The sequence below is a fragment of the Microtus oregoni genome, unplaced genomic scaffold (assembly GCF_018167655.1).
Source record: "Microtus oregoni isolate MIOR12 unplaced genomic scaffold, Mior012 000014F_ref0000157, whole genome shotgun sequence".
NCBI lineage: Eukaryota > Metazoa > Chordata > Mammalia > Rodentia > Cricetidae > Microtus > Microtus oregoni.
The window spans coordinates 20,699,110-20,716,563 of record NW_024543073.1 but is presented as its reverse complement, the minus strand read 5'-3'; the positions used below and the strand labels follow the sequence as shown (position 1 = coordinate 20,716,563).

At 46.6% G+C, this 17,454-nt stretch overlaps 1 protein-coding gene across 5 annotated transcripts in view; it reads right to left on the bottom strand.

Annotated features, from left to right (window-relative positions):
• Positions 1 to 17,454, bottom strand: part of Pde8b (phosphodiesterase 8B) — a 228,299-nt gene that overhangs the window by 7,218 nt on the left and 203,627 nt on the right. For all 5 annotated transcript variants that reach the window (XM_041663659.1, XM_041663660.1, XM_041663656.1 and 2 more), the window contains 7 exons: positions 16,545 to 16,621; positions 15,163 to 15,327; positions 12,221 to 12,266; positions 11,681 to 11,816; positions 10,609 to 10,807; positions 1,843 to 2,060; positions 450 to 570 (listed from right to left, as the gene is read on the bottom strand). In XM_041663659.1, the coding sequence (XP_041519593.1) occupies positions 450 to 570; positions 1,843 to 2,060; positions 10,609 to 10,807; positions 11,681 to 11,816; positions 12,221 to 12,266; positions 15,163 to 15,327; positions 16,545 to 16,621 (962 nt within the window). The remainder of the gene's footprint in view (positions 1 to 449; positions 571 to 1,842; positions 2,061 to 10,608; positions 10,808 to 11,680; positions 11,817 to 12,220; positions 12,267 to 15,162; positions 15,328 to 16,544; positions 16,622 to 17,454) is intronic.

Genomic DNA, 17,454 nt, shown 5'->3' with positions numbered 1-17,454 from the left:
TGCTTTTTGTCAGGACATTTTATCAGAGCAACAGAAAAGAGCTAATAAACCTGTTTCACCATGATCCTCAGATACCGGTAAGATTATAGTTCTGTAAAACAGTCTCTAACTTTGTAATCCTGAAAGGTCCAAGAACAGAGAGAACAGGGGTCTCCCATCACACCACCGTTCATGCTCGCCTCAGCTCATCTATGGGCTCCTCCTGTTACACACTCTGGGCCCAACTCCTTCCATCCCTTTGTGACAGGGCCGGCCTTTCAAGGAGCATGCAGTTGCAGCAGACAGCTGTCAATCTGTTCTCATCCCCAAGGAAAACAAGTGGCTGGGCTTGCCGTCTGCTTCTAACTCCATGCTGATGCTAACCTCACATTCAAGGAGAAAATGCTTGGCTGCCGGAGCAGGTGCTCGTGGAAACACACTGCTGTGTCTTATTCCGTAGGAATGCTTACCTCAGCTGCCAGTGGCTTGTTGATGCTGTTCACAAATTTGTTCACATGTTCAAAGTGTTTCGTCATCTCCGTAGCCAAAACCATGTCGATAATAGCCTGGCGTAGCGTTCGGTAATGGTTCCTAAATAAAAAGACAAAAGTTCCTTGTTCACGTCATGCCTTAAGTCAGAACTGCCTTTCAGCTGGGCCTCCCTACAACCTGGGACATAGCTGGGGCAGAGTCAAGTGACTACTGATCCCAGGGCCTGTCTGTTCAGCTTGATAAGCCCAAATTGTTGATGCTATTCTGTGTTCTCCAGTGACCACTGACTCTTCTTCACTTGAACGTTAAGAAAAAGTACATGTCATGTGGTGGACAGTTGTTCCAAAGGTGCTTCCAGCCCCTTCCTCTGAAAACACGAAGACAAGGAAGTGGAAGGACGGGACAGGCCAAAGTGGCAGCCTGATGAGGTGTCTGACTGCATTCCGTGCAGACCGATCCCCACTGCAGAGAACTGCCCCTCTTTCTTCTGATGGTATCAAGGAAGCTTCCTTTTATGTAATTCTCAAACTTGCAATTGATAGATGTTGCAGTGGTTGGAGCAATGACACAAGATTTTCAGAGAATTCTTATCACATACTAAGAGGCAGATTGAGGATCTAAGCAAACCAGCTCCTGAAAAGAAAACTTTCTCTACAGGTCCTTGATAGTGACCAAATTTAAGTCGAAATTAGAATAACCATTCTCTATAATTTTCTAGTTTTTTTTCTAGAGCCTAACCAGATAAGGTCATGTAGACAACATCATGAGGACCAAGTGACCACCCAGCCTTTGTTCAGGACTATGCCCAGCAGCCGATGTGTGTAGGACGTAGCCACAGCATCGCTGGCAGGCCAGAGTTCCACCCCATTACACTTGAGTTGCGCTCTACAGAGGAGACCATACAGTGAGAGGGAAACTTGCCCACTTGGGCCCTAGCATCTTCACTGAGACCTTGTCATGAGGAAGGAGTCTTAGTGGCCCAAACTCAGCTGGAAAATGCAGGATGATACATTGTCTTTGAGCCACAGAAAAGATGGGCTGCCCTCGTGGGAGGTGAAAATATGTAGCAGACTTGTCAATACCCTGTCCATATTCAGGTAGTGCTTTGCAGTACAAAGCAAACAAACAAACAAAAAAAAAACCCCACTTATTTTCATGGACTTAAGGAAAACCAAAAAAATCCAGATTTTAAAACATGAAAAACAGTCTAAAAAGTATAATTAAGTTCAATGGGCAAAGGTATTTTCTGATCCTATGCAGTGGATAACTATGACTTCCGTTTCCATCTTCGAGGAAGCCGAGTATTCAGAGAAAACGTAGCTTCACCTTTAGCTTCCCAAACCTAAGCACAGACGTCCAACAACAACACACCTGTCAATATTCTTGAAAATGTTGCACTTGGTGTCCTTGACGGTGAGCTGGAAGGCCAGGGCCGTGTGGTGACTCTCCAGGACCGCCGTGTCATTGTAAAGCACGGCGAGCTCACTGCCTGCGTTGCACAGGAAGGAGTTGGTTCTTCCAGGGTGGTCCACGTCGTGAACCGTCGCAGCAATGAGAGCAGCCACCTCATCCAGCTGGTCAAGGCTTCCCTGGGATATGGGGAGGAACACTGAGCATCACCCGTGGGCTTCTGGGGACTGACATGGCACGACCACCACCCCTCCTCAAATTATTCTGCAAAATAGAAACTGAAGGAACGTTCCCCGGTTCCTTTTATAAAGCCCCTATTACTCTGGATAACTAAACCACGCAAAGACTCAACGAAAAAGAACATTATAGACCAATATCTTTTATGAACATAGATGCAAAAAAAAAACTCAATAAAATAATTGCAAACCACATCCAAGAGCTCACTAAAAAGATTATCAACCACAATCAAGTTAGCTGCATCCCAGAGATGCAGGGATAGCTCAACATATGTAAGTGCATAAGCATAATTCACTACAAAAATAGACTAAAGGACAGAGACCACATGCACATCTCATTAGATTCAGAAAAGGCCTTGGGCAGACTCCAACACCTTTTCATAATAAAAGTCCTGGAGAGATTCAGGATATGAGGGACATATCTCAGTAAATAAAGGCAATGTATGACAAGCCCACAGCTAACTTCGTTATAAATGGATAGAAACTCAAAGCATTTCCACAAAAATCATGAGCAAGACATGAATGTTCGCTTTCTATCTGTTCAATATAGTTCTTGGAGTCTTAGCTAGAGCAGAAGGCAGCTGCAGGAGATCGGAGGAATCAAAAGATAAGGCAGATGCTGGAGTATCTTTATTTGCAGCTGATATGGTTGTAATACATAAAGACCCTAAGAACTGCCAAGCAACTTCTCCAGATGATCAAAATGGTCACAGTAGCTGGATACAAAACATATAAAAATCAGTAGCCTTCCTGCATGCAAATGACAAACTCGCTGAGAAAGAAGCATAGGAAACAATGCCTTTACACAAAAGGCAAAACAAAATGTTGTGAGACAACACTAACCGAGCACGTGAAAGACTTGTCTAATGAAAACTCTAAGACATTGGAGAAGGAACCTAAAGACACCAAAGGATGAGAAGATCTTCCACGCCCAACTGGGCGGGTAACTTAAAGGCTACTGGCTGTAGGAATTCCTATAGCATGTGTCAAGTTGACAAAAACCAAGCAGGACAGAGCTAAACAAAATGATCAAAACAGGAATCACGAATGGCTCAGAAACAACTTACATGTTCAATATCCTTAGCTGTTAGGGAAATGCAAATTAAAACTACTTTGACATTACATCTTATCACAGTATCAGAATGGCCAGGATCAAAACATGACAGTTATGCTGGTGAGGATGTGGGGAAAGGGGAACACTTATTTATTGCTGGCAGAAGTGCAAACTTGTACATTCAATATGGAAATCAGTGTGGAGGTTCCTCAAAAAGCTGAAGATAGAGCTATCAAAAGATCCAACCATATCAGTCTTGGGCACATACCCCAAAGATTCTTCTAACTACAAAGATGTGTCCTCATCCAGTGTTCATCACTGTGCTGTTCATAATAGCCAGAAATTAGAAACAACCTAAGTGCCCACCAGCTGGCCAATGAATTATAAAAATGTGGTACATTTACATAATAGAATATTATTTAGCTGTTAAGAAAAGTGAAATTTGCAGGGAAGCAGATGAAACTAGAAACGATCCTCACAAACAAGGACACGCATAACCCAGAAAGACAAGCAGTGCATATTTCTTCTCATGTGTGGAAGCTAGCTTTTATGCTTGTAGATAGGCGTGTTTCATTTAGGAGTTAGGTGAAAAGTATTCATTCATCTCTCCCAACTAGAAATGCTGTGAACTACAACAATGATCCTTCTGGCAAGATATGCCTACTGGTACAATAGCGGCACGTGATGGGGACACAACCAAACACTTTTTTATTGGACTTAAGGTCCAGTCCATAAGATGGAATGCAGACCTGACACTGCTAACGAAACAAGAACCTGAGACCAGTTAGGTCTAGGCCCCGAAGGCAAGCCTATTTTTCTGCTAAAGGACTGCAGTAACAAAATGACTCCAAATAATATATTGCTATGCCCACAGATCACACTCAACCTCCATGAGAGAAGCTGCTTCTTGCAGTAGATGGGAATTAATAGAGACTCATAACTGGACGATGTACAGAGAATGGGAGCCTTTGGAGCACTCAGCTATAAATGAAATGTCTGTATCACACGCCTCCCCTCAAGGCTCTAGGCTCTGTGCTGAAGAGGAGACAGAAAGGTCTTCAGAGTCAGAGGTGGTGGATAACGTAAGGACACAATGTTTCCCAGACACGGGTAAATGCAAGCGGGTACTCAGAGACTATAACAGCTTGCGCAAGACCCGCACAGACTGGAGCCTAACACAGTCCCAGCATGGAGGTGGGAAGTGGACACAACTGATAGCTGCTGGGAAGGAAAACTCGGTTTTCTCCAATGCATTGGCAATGAGTAGATGGGCCATGTACTAGGGCAGGCGCCATGCTCAGAAGCGGGTGGCCAACACAAACTGGACTCCATGTTTATGGTGGTGTTTTAAGAAAGAACATAAAGTTGAGTGGATAGGGAGGTGGGGGAGGACCTTGGAGGAGTTGGAGGAGAGGGAAAATATGATCAAAGTATATTGTTTGAAATTTTCAGAGAATAAGTTTTTAAAAAATTAAATTTAACTTTGGCATTGGGAGGTGGAACTGAGTGGTAAAGCATCCACTTAGCATGCAGGAAGCATCAATTCCCGGAGCTCATAGATTATATTTGAGTTGTATCACCCCTAAGAAATTGGAGGGACTAATGAATCAGAAAAGAGGTAAGAATATAATTTTCCTGATTCCTGTCATCAGGGTCAGGTCTAACGGAAGATCCCCCAGAAGTGACTCCCACTGTAAGCGCATCTTGGTGGACTGGCCAGTGCACTTGGGCTGAACTTAGCCAAGCCTGAACTTGAACAGTGAACTTGGGCTGAACTTGAACAGCCCAAGTCTCCAGGTTCATGCTGAGCTGCACTTTCTGAACTCTTGGCAGGAGCTGCTGGAGCCAGAAGACACCTTCTGAATTGTAAGTAGGTTGTAATGAGTTCAAACCTTTGTTCTAGGGCTGTTAGAGAATTTGAGACCTGGGACTCTGGCACTTGTCCTGGTTTTCCAAAAGGTCTCTTAAGGGAGGGTCACTTTCACATCAATTCCAAGCTACGGCAGGATCAGGCCAGACTTGGTGCTAATAATCACCAGGTGCTCTGCTCAGCTGGTGGTGGAACCTCAGCTGTGTCCCATCTCATCTCACAAGTGTTAGAACCCACAGCAGGGATTCAGAGGGGTGTGGCTTCAGAGGTGTTTATTACACACACTGGCTGATACTGTGATCACTCACTCCTCCCTTCCCTCCCCTCCTCCTCTTCCTCCTCTTTTTCTTCTTCCTCCTCCTCCTCCTCCTCCTCCTCCTTCTTCCTCCCCTTCCTCACCTCCCTCCCTCCCTCCCCCTTCCTTCCTCTCCCTTCTTTCTTTCCTCCCTCCCTTCTTTTTTCCCTTTTGAGAGGTCCAGGCCCCCATAGACTCAGTAAGTCCATGGCCCTAGCACAACTCCCAAGCAACCTGGCTCTGCATTCAGAACCAGGGAAAGAAACACAACCTGAAAATGGGACCAGAGCCAGTGGAAGAGGCACTTTGTCCCTTAACCTAGAGCCAGAGAAAAGTCCGTGGACCCTGGAACCAAGACCAAAAGAATGCACTAAGCCCCCAAATTCACAGCACACCAAATATATTCACTCTGGTCTCAAAATTAGAGTCAAAAAGGTAAAAAGAACCAAAGAAAGAAACAGTTTGTCCCCAGAATAGAAGCCATCTCTGCCCCAACACAAAACCAGCCAATCCCTGAGCAGGAAAAATGAACCAATCATTGAGCCCCTAGAGGCTTAGAATTCTCCTACCAGCAGTTTAGAATTTCCCTCAGGCCTGGAAATTCTCTTACATCATAGGGGCAGCCAATCCCAAGACTGGAAGTCTGGAATTCCTCTCACCCAACTCGGGGGTAACCAATCACAGGTCCAGAGGCTTGGAATTCCCCAAGCCTCTTTCCTGTATAACCCCCCTCTTTTTGCCATGTGTGTGTGGGGTGTCCTCTCCTGTGCTAATCCTATTGCTGCCACCTTGAACAGACAGAGGGACCCGAGTTAACTCACAATAAAGACCCTGCTTTTGCATCAGATATGGTCTCTCCTGGTGATGTTTTGGGGGTCCAGACTTTAGGTATAACAGTTGAGGGCTCGTCCAGAATCCCCAAGCCCACCATGACCACCCTCCGCTGAGTCTTAAAGGCACCAACTAAACAGATACCTTTTTAAATTGCCCAGGCAAAACCCTGTAAGATCTAAATGGGTGTAGGATATAAGATCTAAACGGCCTAAGATAGAAGGTTTAAATCTAAGTGTATGTATGGGAAGAAGGAACGTTAACTCTGTAAATCTAAGTGTATGTACGGGAGGAAGGACCAGTACACCATTTGCCAGCCTTATAAGATCTGAGGTCCATGTGTACGTGAGGAGAGTTTCCTTTGAAGCAGGTTGCTCCAGCTAGACAGGGCTTGCCTACCTCAAACCAGACCTTCGATTGGGTAACGGGGTTTGCCTACTGTAAGCCGGATCACTTTGTTTTCGTGTGCTATACTGGTACACTGTCTGGTGGTGGTCTGTTGTCCTTCTGTGACTTTGTCTGGTAAACATACGGCCATTTGCTTGTCCTGCCTGTAAGTGTGTGGGCATCCCTAGTCATGTTTAATGTTAAGATCTAGGCAGGCATGTTAGAAGAACGCTGGCTAGGAGACCAGAGAATGCCCCGGGATCTTGCTAGTGGAACAAAAGACCCTCCCGAGGTGGACTGGATTCCCCTAGTTCCTCTAAAGAGACTGAGAAGGTCACAACTGCAGGGCATTAATCTGGTACCTCACTTCCAATTTGTACACAGCCACCTGTGTTATCTGTGATTGTGTGTGTGCATCACCCGTGTTTGTCATGTTCCTGTGGTTGGAACACCCTGAAATAATAGGCCTTATCCCTAGTCACCCTCCCACTTCCTGAGCCTCTTCCTTGACCAGAGCCTCTGTGAACTGGAGTGGCCATCCTACTAGACTAACTGGCCCAAGGTGAGCACTTTTAATCCTGGACAGGCTCCCCACTGATCTGGCAGACCCCATCTTGGCTAAAGCCACAACTTACCACCAACCTGGGGTATCGCCAAAAACATCTGCCTTGGAGGATGCCACAAACACCCCCAAAGATCCCAAGTCTTCTGACTCCTGATGCCCCCAAATACCTGCCGGGGGCTGAGCCCATCCGTAATCCCCCTTGCACCTGTGAAAGAACCAGACTCCATAGCCCCTCCCCCTTTGCATGATGGGCTTGTGTGATGATCAGAGAAACCAGTATTGGCCCCTTGCCGCTGTGGACTTGTGTTTGCCAGAAGGCAAAGTTTACCACCAGGTTCTAATGAGGGGTTTTTGGGTGGCTGCTAAGTACCCGACTGACATGGCTAAAACCTTTAGCATTTGGCAGGAGGTTATTGAGTCACCATCAGCCTATCCTGAGAGATTAAGGGAACCCTTTAGGTCATATTCCCCTATGGACCCTGAGGCAACTGAACACAGGTCAGAAGTAACCCTAGCTTTTGTTAATCGAGCAGCACTAGATATTAGCAAAAGCTGCCAAAAGATAGGTGGCCTAGCCAGTATAAAAGTAGGGAGACTCCTGAAGATGGAGGAGAAAAGGAAGGAGAAGGTTAGGGTAGTAAAAAGAGAGGAGGATCAGAGAACTAGAGTGGCTGCAGATGAAAGACAGACATGCAACATGGTTTGGATGTTGCTGGCAGTGTTAGCTATGGATCCAGGGAGAAATAACTCCGCTGCCTGGCCCAGGAACAGAGTAAGGCATCCCCAAAGAGCAACAGACTGAAGTTTCAAAGGGACCAATGTGCCTATTCCTGGGAGATAGGGCACTGGGTCAAGGATTGTCCCAAAGATGGACACCACAAAGAGCACTATGGTGTACTGGCAGCTAAAGTGAGAAGTCAAAGTGTTGTTCAAGGACGTAAAAGTTAAGAGATTTTTGAGACAGCATCACATCAGGAAGTTTTGAGGGCCCGAGAAAGTGTTATAGAACAGTAGAAAGGAAAAAAGGATGCCAGCGTGGCTGCAGATGACCGGCAGCTAAGGCAGGGAAAGAAAGTGTTTTATGGCATGTAAGAAGTATAAGGAAGTAATTTGGGGTAATGGAAAATGTTTTATGAAGGGGTCATGGAGAAAAAGTGAGACCTAGCACTATGTGGCAGGGAAATTGAGCCTAGTTGCAATAAGAGTTCAACTTTCAAGAGGAGTTCATGAGAGTGTTATAAAGGTCTGAGGATGTAAAGTCTTGATGTTAAAGATCAAGACGCCCCAAGAACTTCAATGCCCCAATTCAGCAGGAAGTAGTCAAACGATAATGTCGCCCTTTTCCCAACCACCAGGAGGCAGGCTAGAGCGTTCCTGGGACCGACTGGCTCCCTCATCAGGTTGCCATATCCCTGGACATGCCCTGTCTACAGTATGTTAAGGGGTTTATTTTTGGATACCAGGGTCTATATGGATGCCTGACCCATTTTTTTTAAAAAAGGAGCCTATAACCACCCACACATTAAACATTCTCCAGAGCCATGGGTTAGCAGGCCTAGGGGACTGGACATCATCTTTAGCAATGCAAGGTGGGAAGAAATCAGTAACCAGAGTTAGGAAAGGATTATTTAATGATTCTCTGTGGTTTACTGCTTTAGTATCCACATTACGAGGGCCCTTCCTATTTATTTTTGGACCCTGTATTCTTACTAATTCATTTTCATCAGGGAATAAATTAGGACAGTGCAGCTGATGGTACTATGGTCTCAGTTACATTCCATCAGGGGCCCTCAGTGAGGACCCATGATTGGGTCCTCTAAAGTTACTGCCAGAGCGCAGGATGAGAGGCCCAGGCCCCCACAGATTCAATGAGTCCATGGCCCTAGCACAACCACCAAGCAGCCTGGTTCTGGGTTCAGAATCGGGGGGAAAAACATACTCTAAAAATGGGATCAGAGCCAGGAAAAGAGATATTTTGTCCCCAAACCTAGAACCAGAGAAAAGGCCCTGGACCCTGAAACTAAGACCAAAAGAACGTACTAAACCTTAGATTCAGAGCATATTAAAGATATTTTCCCTGGTCCCAAAATTAGAGTCAAAAAGGTAAAAAGAACCAAAGAAAGAGTTTAGCCCCAGAATCAGAGCCATCTCTGCCCCTGACACAAACCTAGCCAATCTCTGAGCAGGGAAAATGAACCAATCACTCAGCCCCTAGAGACTTGGAATTCCCCCTCAGGCCTGGAAATCTCCTTACATCATAGGGGGCAGCCAATCCCATGACTGGAAATCTGGAATTCCCCTCACCCCACTCGGAGGTAACCAATCACAAGCCCAGAGGCTTGGAATTCCCCAAACCTCTTCCCCTGTATAACCCACCTCTTTTTGCCACTGGGGAGGGTCTCCCCTGTGCAGTTCCTGTTGCTGCTCTCATCATTGCCGCTACTGCTTCAGAAGGATGGAGGGACCCAAGTTAACTCACAATAAAGACTCTTTGGTTTTGCACCAGATACGGCCTTGTGGTTGTTCTAGGGATCTGGATTTTGGGCATAACACTTTCTTTCAATCTTCAAATGCATTATTCTTGGAATACATTCTTTGAAGTATTGTGAAATTGCCAGGATGCATTTTTGGCAAATCTGAGGAGGAGCCTCTACCCATTTCTGTTCCTTCTGCCTTTTCCACTCTCTTTTAAGTACCAGGGTTGTAATCCCTTACTAGCCCTGTTCCAAGAGAATAACCCAGCGGCACTCTCCATAGATTGATGTTCATGCAGTCTCAATAAAATATCTTCTAAGAACATCTTTGTGGGAGTCAGCAGCGCTAGGAATCAAATTCAGGGATTCTGCTGTATCTCTGAGCGACACTCCCAGTTCTAAATTTTAAGCTCTGGTTTGCACCACAGCAAAGCAATCAGAGCGTCACTGTGCCAGTGATGGAGTTGAGAAGGGAGGGTGATGTGTCCTCCCAGCTCTTCACTTGACATGGGTAGGGTCACAACAGCACTGAACCCTGAATAAGACTAAGTGATGTGAGACTCACAATTAGACAAAAGTCACAGATAGATACACCCATACCTCCCAGAATGCACACCAGTCAGGGCAAAGCTGTGTGGTTCCCATTAGGAATGTAACATAATGGTCAACTTCTCTTGATCATAAATCCTTTAAACTTGTCTTACAAACCCATTTCCCAGAGCTGGTAAATAGTTAAGTATGGGTTCATGAATCAGTCACAGAAAGTCAGTAGCACAGTTAGTATTTAAGCATTTTAGAGTAGATGGCTAGGGAAATAGTCTAAATCTAAAATAGTTTCAAAACCCTACCCTCCAAAAAGCTCCAAACCTTCTTGTCATATTGGATATAATATTGCTGTTTGTCTAATGTATTTACTAAGATTGAGTTCTTAGGTGTCTCCCCCCAGCAGACAACTAGACTGTGGTGTCTGGAGTCCACCCCAGCAGACAGCTAGACTGTGGTGTCTGGAGTCTACCTTCACTCTTTCCTTTCCGAGGAAGAAAGCTGTGGCGTGGAGGACGTCGGCGGCGTGGGTGGAATTGTGGTAGGCATTGGAGGAGTGGTAGTTGGCTTCAATCACTTGCAGCCAGGCCCGGAGAGTGGTTTCAGTACAGTTTAAAAATTCACATACTCCAAACCGAGAGAAGACCTTTAAGCCCAGGTACACCAATGGCCTGAAAATAGGAAGCAAACACCAGTTCATTGAGTTCAGTGGCCCAGAAAGATCTTCCTTTCATGACATTAGCGAACAAAGGGATTTGTGTGTGATCGCTCGGCATGCTTGGGGCACACAAACATTGGCATTGCTTTGCCACCCCCTTCCTTGCACTCATGCGAGTCAATACAGGTATTTTTTTAAGATTATCTGTAAGTCACAAAACCTCCAAGGGCCCCTTTTCATCTCTACTTCCACAGGACCCTGCATAGGCTTTATGCCCTTAAGAAGAGCCTGGGGGCTAAAGGAACGGTTTGAATGGCTTCAGCAACCTCGCTTAGAATTATGTTACTCTATAGTCATATTCCACAGACCAACATCCCAGGAAGAAATGTCTTCTCCTAAGACAAAAGAAGCTCCTCTCCCTGCTGTCAGGACGGGCTCAAAGAGAATCTACCATGCTATCAAATCCCCAGTATGTCAGGATGTGTGGGTGGGTGGGAGGGGAGGGAGAGAGAGGAGAGAGAGAATATGATTGTAAATTTTTGTTGCCGAGGCTAGTTTTGAATCCCTGAGCCTCTTGTCTCAGTCTCTCAAACTGCTCGTGTGTATAACTGAACCTGACTTCCAATCCATTTTTATAGGGTAGAGAGAGGGTTGAGAAAACTTTGAACTCCCAGCTCATGGCACAAAGGAAGTAGTTGTGAGGAAATACATGTTCTGTCCCTTAACAAAGATACAGCCTCTCCATATAAGAGCATGTTCGGGACACGTAATTCCATCTAAGTTTCTAGATACGAAGACCTTGAACATGGCTATCCCTCTCTCCCTCCCTCCCTCCCTCCCTCCCTCCCTCCCTCCCTCCCGGCCTTCCACCAGAGATGCCACGTACCTTTTATGTGTAACGGCTTCCAATTCAAAGATATTGAAGTCCCAGCTTTCCTCATTATCAAGTAACTGGGCGATACTAGGGGGGACATCGTTGATGGTGATGGGCATGGCAAGGTGACTGTGACTCTGGTGCACATCTGAGCAGACATAGGGGTGGAGGGGGCAAGTTAAGTGCGGGCTCTCCAGGGTCCTTGGCATCTCATCAACTTTAGGGTTGCCACTAGGAACAAAATCCCCAACTTCCATTGATAGGGAGATCTTAACACCAGGGCTCTTCTCACATTATGAAATATCAAAGCCATAAACAGAAAAATAACTGTAAGGCCCATTTCAATACACGGAGAATGAATGGCCTCCGTTATCTAACAATGCTCTGAGAAATCATTTTAACCAGGAGGCCTTGCTTTAAACGTAGACCATAGAAAGGAAAAAACTCGTGAGAGCCATTGGGAGCAACACCAAGGTGATGGAATCGTCACAACCCTGGGGGTGGCACAGGCTGAAGCCAGGTTATCAGTAGGACTGACACAGGAACACTTACTCTTTGTGAACACATACTCATTCCCCGACAGTCTTCTCAAGCCATCCTGGAAGAGAGATGCTGTTAGATGCACCCTTCATGCCCATCGCCATTCTCTTAAACTTGTTCCTTAGCCGGAGGCTGAATCCTGACTAGCCCAGGCTGAAGTCTAGGTCAAGGCAGAGCTCAAAATGAAATTGCAGCAGTGGCTAAGGAACGGGATAGTCTATCTTCCATAGTACTAGTACCAGGGGGTGAGGGGGTAGGGACAGGCAGTCAGTCGTGAGTGCCAGCAGTACTCACATCTGAGCTGTGAGCTGGCTCAGTTCTCATGGCCACATTCTCTCCTGGCATTGTGAAGCCTCACAAACAGAGTTGCAGAAGTGATCTTGTTTTGAATATGTGTGATTTTGACATGTCTACAGTCCCTTGATCTGCACCGAGACATTTTATGTCCTCGGGTATACATCGTGAAAAGACCAAGAGCCATGTTTGAGGGGAAGCCTTGGAAAGTCTTTTTAAACACTGGGCCTTTTTTTCTAACTACATGTTCTGCTGTAGAGCATGGGCATTGTGCTAGTCCTTGAGAGACGTGTTTCTGGGGCTGAGGTTCTGAAGACTGGGATCGGTGATCTTGACCATCAACTTGAGGGGATCGAGAGCTACGGGATATTAGTAAAACACGGCTGTGTATGTGGCTTTGAGGGCTTCCTGGAGCTAAGTAGAGCCGAGGGCTCTGACCCGAGAGGTGGTTCAGTCCACTGACAGATTCGAAATTTGAATGGGAATGATAGAAACTGTTGTAAGATGGCAGAGTTGTGCAAAGTGGGGCTGGCTGTAGGGAGAAGGAGGCAAGTCACTAGGTCCTCAGGGTCTCTACCCTGGCCCCCTTCTGGCTCACTCTGCTTCCTGCACACCATGGTGGACTGACACTTGGGAAGCTAAAGGCAGAAATTCTTCCTTTTAAGCTACTTTTGTCCTGGTCATGACCACAACATGACTATGAGAGGAACAAGGGACAGGATTTCCATGCCCTGACATTTGCTGGCACTTGAGGTTGAACCAGTCCCTGGATGATCTTGAATCTTTCTCTGCCTCTGCTTCTGTGCCTGAAGCCCTCGTTATTTAGATCTTCCTGCAAAAGTTCTTTGGAATTGCTTGCTATCCCTAGAAAATAAGTGCTAAAGTTTAAAGTAGCATTAATTAATGCAGGATTCCCTTGAAGTCACACTTTGGATCGTGGTGCAGAAATCTTAATATTCAGCAACAGATGAGCAGATTAAAAACACCGCAACCACAATTGTTCCGCCTCTGCAGCAAATGTGCATCTCTTGTTTTTCTCCACTTCCCTAAGTCTCATGCAAATGAGGTGGAGTCTCACACTGGCTCCTTTCAGCATTATCTGGATTGAAAGCACAAAATGACACAAAGTAGCAGGATGGGGGCAGCTTGTTCTCGGATGCAGAGTCCTTTGGTTGTAGCCCCAAAGGGACTGTCCCTTATCATGACTGAAACTAATGCTGCATTGGAACGGGTCAGCCAGTACCAGCCTGGGGACCAGAAAGAACAGAAGACTGCTCAAAGGATGGGTGAGGATGGGCTGGGCAGCCAGCAACCCAGTTTTTCAAGGCTGGCTAGAAAAAGGAATCGGCAAAGCCCAGGATAACTCAGGGTCATGTTTCTTTCCTAGAGAGTCCTCCCCTCGGCTTCTGGGAAAGGAGCACGGTGGTTTTTCTCCTTCCGTGATGGAAAGGTGATGTTAAAAGTCAGAAAGAGCACAACAATGGGGCGAGGTAGACCTTAGCCAGTGGGTCCACAGCTAGTATGTCTCAGATTACTGGCAGGCACGGTCCTCCTGCCTCCCTGCTTTGAGCTCAGAAAGCACTATTCTGTTTTTGTAGGATTAGAAATGGAATTTGAGCCAGGCAGGGCTGGCATGCCTTTAATTCCAGATCTCTGTGAGTTCAAGGCCAGCCTGGTCTACAGAGCGATTTCCAAGACAGCCAGGGATGCTACACAGAGAGACCCTCTCTTGAAAAACCAACACAAAAATAAAATGGAACTTGGCTGTAGCATCTTGAAAGACAGGATTCTGTCACTGGAAACACTAGAAAGGTACAAGCTCTTTCATTAAACAGTCATTCCTTGTAGTCCACACAGGGCCTGATCTACAGAACCATGCCTGTCTTAGTAAACCCAGGGGAGCGTATCTTCTATAAGACCCATAACTATATACAATAAATGTACAATGTTCTGTGTAAAATCTTGTTTATACTATCCAACAGCGCAAACGTATATACGTGTTCCTATAAATGTACCCCTCCTTCCTCCTCCCATTTTCTTTCTCTCTCTCTGCCTTCCTCCCTCCCTCCCTTCCACAGTCTTACTGTGTATTTCAGGCTGGCTTCAAATCTGCAATCCTGCCTTGGCTTCTTGGGTTGCTGGGATAACAGGTGTGTGTGCGTGCGTGCGTGCGTGCGTGCGTGTGTGTGTGTGTGTGTGTGGGCCATGTCTACCTCTTGGATCTCTCACTCATGTTTGTGTTCTTCCCCCTCTCCAGTTGGGTTGGTTGAATTCACAAGATACAGAACCCACAGATTTGAGAGGGATAAGTGTATAGATACAGTCCGATGCCCAAGGAAATGCAGGTCTAACCTTCAAGCACAGTCCTCTAATTCAGACAGAGAAGAACAAGAAGCAGGAGCCAGATAGCCCCTCTCTGGTATGTTTAGCCTTCAGTCACCTGCCTGTTTTCTGCTCTAACAGGTTTTCTCAAGTTTCTTTCCACGGCTGTGGTTAGTCATCTGGTGGACAGACAAGCATCTTGGACATGACTGTAAAGAAATTAACAAGCTGCCTCACCTCTGCACGAGGTGCTTCTGCTCCCTGAAACCACAGTGCCCTGTGGATACTCTAGGTATTTGACCAACACTCTGCATTTCTGGGTTTTCCTCAGCACTTACAGTCATCAGGCCTCCGACAAGATCACTGGTGTGAGGGTCTTCATCTTTGGTTCCCAGCTGAGGGGAGTACAGTTCTGTGGTCCGTAAAATTTCTAGAACTCTATCCAAGGCTTCTGCTACTGTAACCGGGCTGTTTTCTTGAGCGGCATTGATTATATTTATAACCTAAGAAAGCAAAAAGAGAAAGAATAAATGTGAGGATATTAACATACTAATTCTCATAAGTCAGACATATTCAGAAGTCAGTGACCATACGCCTAGCTCAGAGAGCAGACCCACTCCGCCCCTCTCTGTGAAGTGCACTCTGCAGCCTATACTGGCACATGGCATCCCAACTCAGGACCCTGCTTCCCAGGATCCCTTGCTGACAATTTTCCACGGGTTGGAGTTCCCAAGGCACAGGTCTGGCTCTCCCACTGTCTGGCCGGTCCAGAAACGATCTTTCACCTCCATGACTCAGGGCACACAATCCATAAGAAGATTTTCACGTTTACCTTCTAGGTCCCACCCAGACTGGGAGAGCCTCAAAAGCCTTCCAGACTCACCTACTACAATAACTCCTGTGCTTAAAATCAGAGCCCAGCCTTAGCCCCTTCCCACAAACCAAGCAAACGGTAACACTGTGAGAGACAACTATTCTCCCGGCCTGAAGGCAAGTGCTTTCCTACCCAAGGCCTGCTCTGTCTGACACATCTCCCCTATTCCTCAGCCCTCCTAGACATTTTCTGATCTGTTTCTTTCTCCCCAACTCTACTCCCTCGATGCTAGTTAAACTACCACTACCATCTCCTTCCTGGAATCCCCGAGAAGGCCCAAATGGCCTCTTCTCTTGTACTTTTGCTATATCTTACCCATTCTTAGTGTGGTGGCTGAACTCTTCACAGGGACATGTGGACCTGACCATGCTACGTCCATTGAAACCCCTTCTAAGGTTTTTACTACACATAAAAGACAAACCATCTATTTTTGGTCCAAGTGACCAGAATGAACAGAGTCACCATAGCCCTGCCATAATTGTCTCACCTCTGCTGGCCACACCCCAGCCTCTGTGGCTTCTGCTCAGTTCTGGCAGAACTTCTCTGTTCACCTTTAGTGATGGACCATCTCCATGCCGCTCCTTGCTGTTCCTGCCCCAAGAGTCTCCCTCTGACCAATGGGACTCGCAGGCCTAAGTTTTGCTTCACATACGACTTCCCTCAGCCTAGACCAACTCTGACGTCCCTCACAGAGCCCTTACAGCACGGATTACATTGTGTAAGCACACTTATTGTGTGTTTGGTTAATACCTGGCTTTCCCACTAGATCATCGGCTCTACTCAGCTCTAGAGCACAGCCCAGGTCTGAGCACTGACTGAGCAGTGGAGGTGGCAGCTGTCACTTACCTTTGTGATGGGGGCCTCTATGGTCATGGAGTGAATCCTCGCCATGGAGGGGTAGCGGCGATTCTGTAGGCTTGGAGCTGGAGAGAAGGCAGGGCAGTTTTATATGGAGTTAGTGGTGTAGTTTAGGCTAAATACAGCTGAGAGGTCACCTCTGGATGAAGTCTTGCTCTTCTTGGACTTCCTCCCCCACGATTCAGTGAGTTTGACTATCCCTTGTCCCTACAGGGCTGACCACTCAGCCCCACGAGTGCAGAGGTGTTCTGCCTGGAAGGCTGGTGGCAGAGGGCTTGGCACGTCGCACTCCCCAGGGCAATACTGAGAATGCTGCTATACACAGACGCCCCATCTCCATAACCCAATGATGTCATAGAACTCCCCTTCCCACGAGTCACTAAGGCCTCTTTCAGAGAGTCAGGCACTTTCCTTCCAAAGCCATGGACACCTGAGTGTGTATCTGCCCCTGTGCCAGGAAGCTCCGTATGACCTGGCCAGTCGTGTTTCTTCCTCAGTCATTAGGTTCATGATGCTAATGGTTCTGACTCTAACTGGGACAAACTCATTTTAAAACAACTTCTTTTTTCAAGTAGGTGGTGCTTTAAGTGCTTTAAGGTGGTGCTATATGTGCTTTAAGATTCAGAGGGGAGAAGCCTTCCTTTAAAGGCCCATCTTCATCACTCCTTTAACCTTCCCTGCAGGGCACCCTAGAGGTCAGACCTGTTCCAGAGATGCGAGAACCTGACAGAGTCACCCTCAGTAGGGCTCCGGAACCAGGGATTCAGCCATTGCCGGCCTCTGCTGTATTTGGGACCACATAGCTGCTCTAGGATCCAGCCTGGTTCAGATGCCCTCAGCCATTGTCCCCTCCAATAAGCTCTCAGCCTATCTCATGATTCTGTCCTGCTCTGCAGAT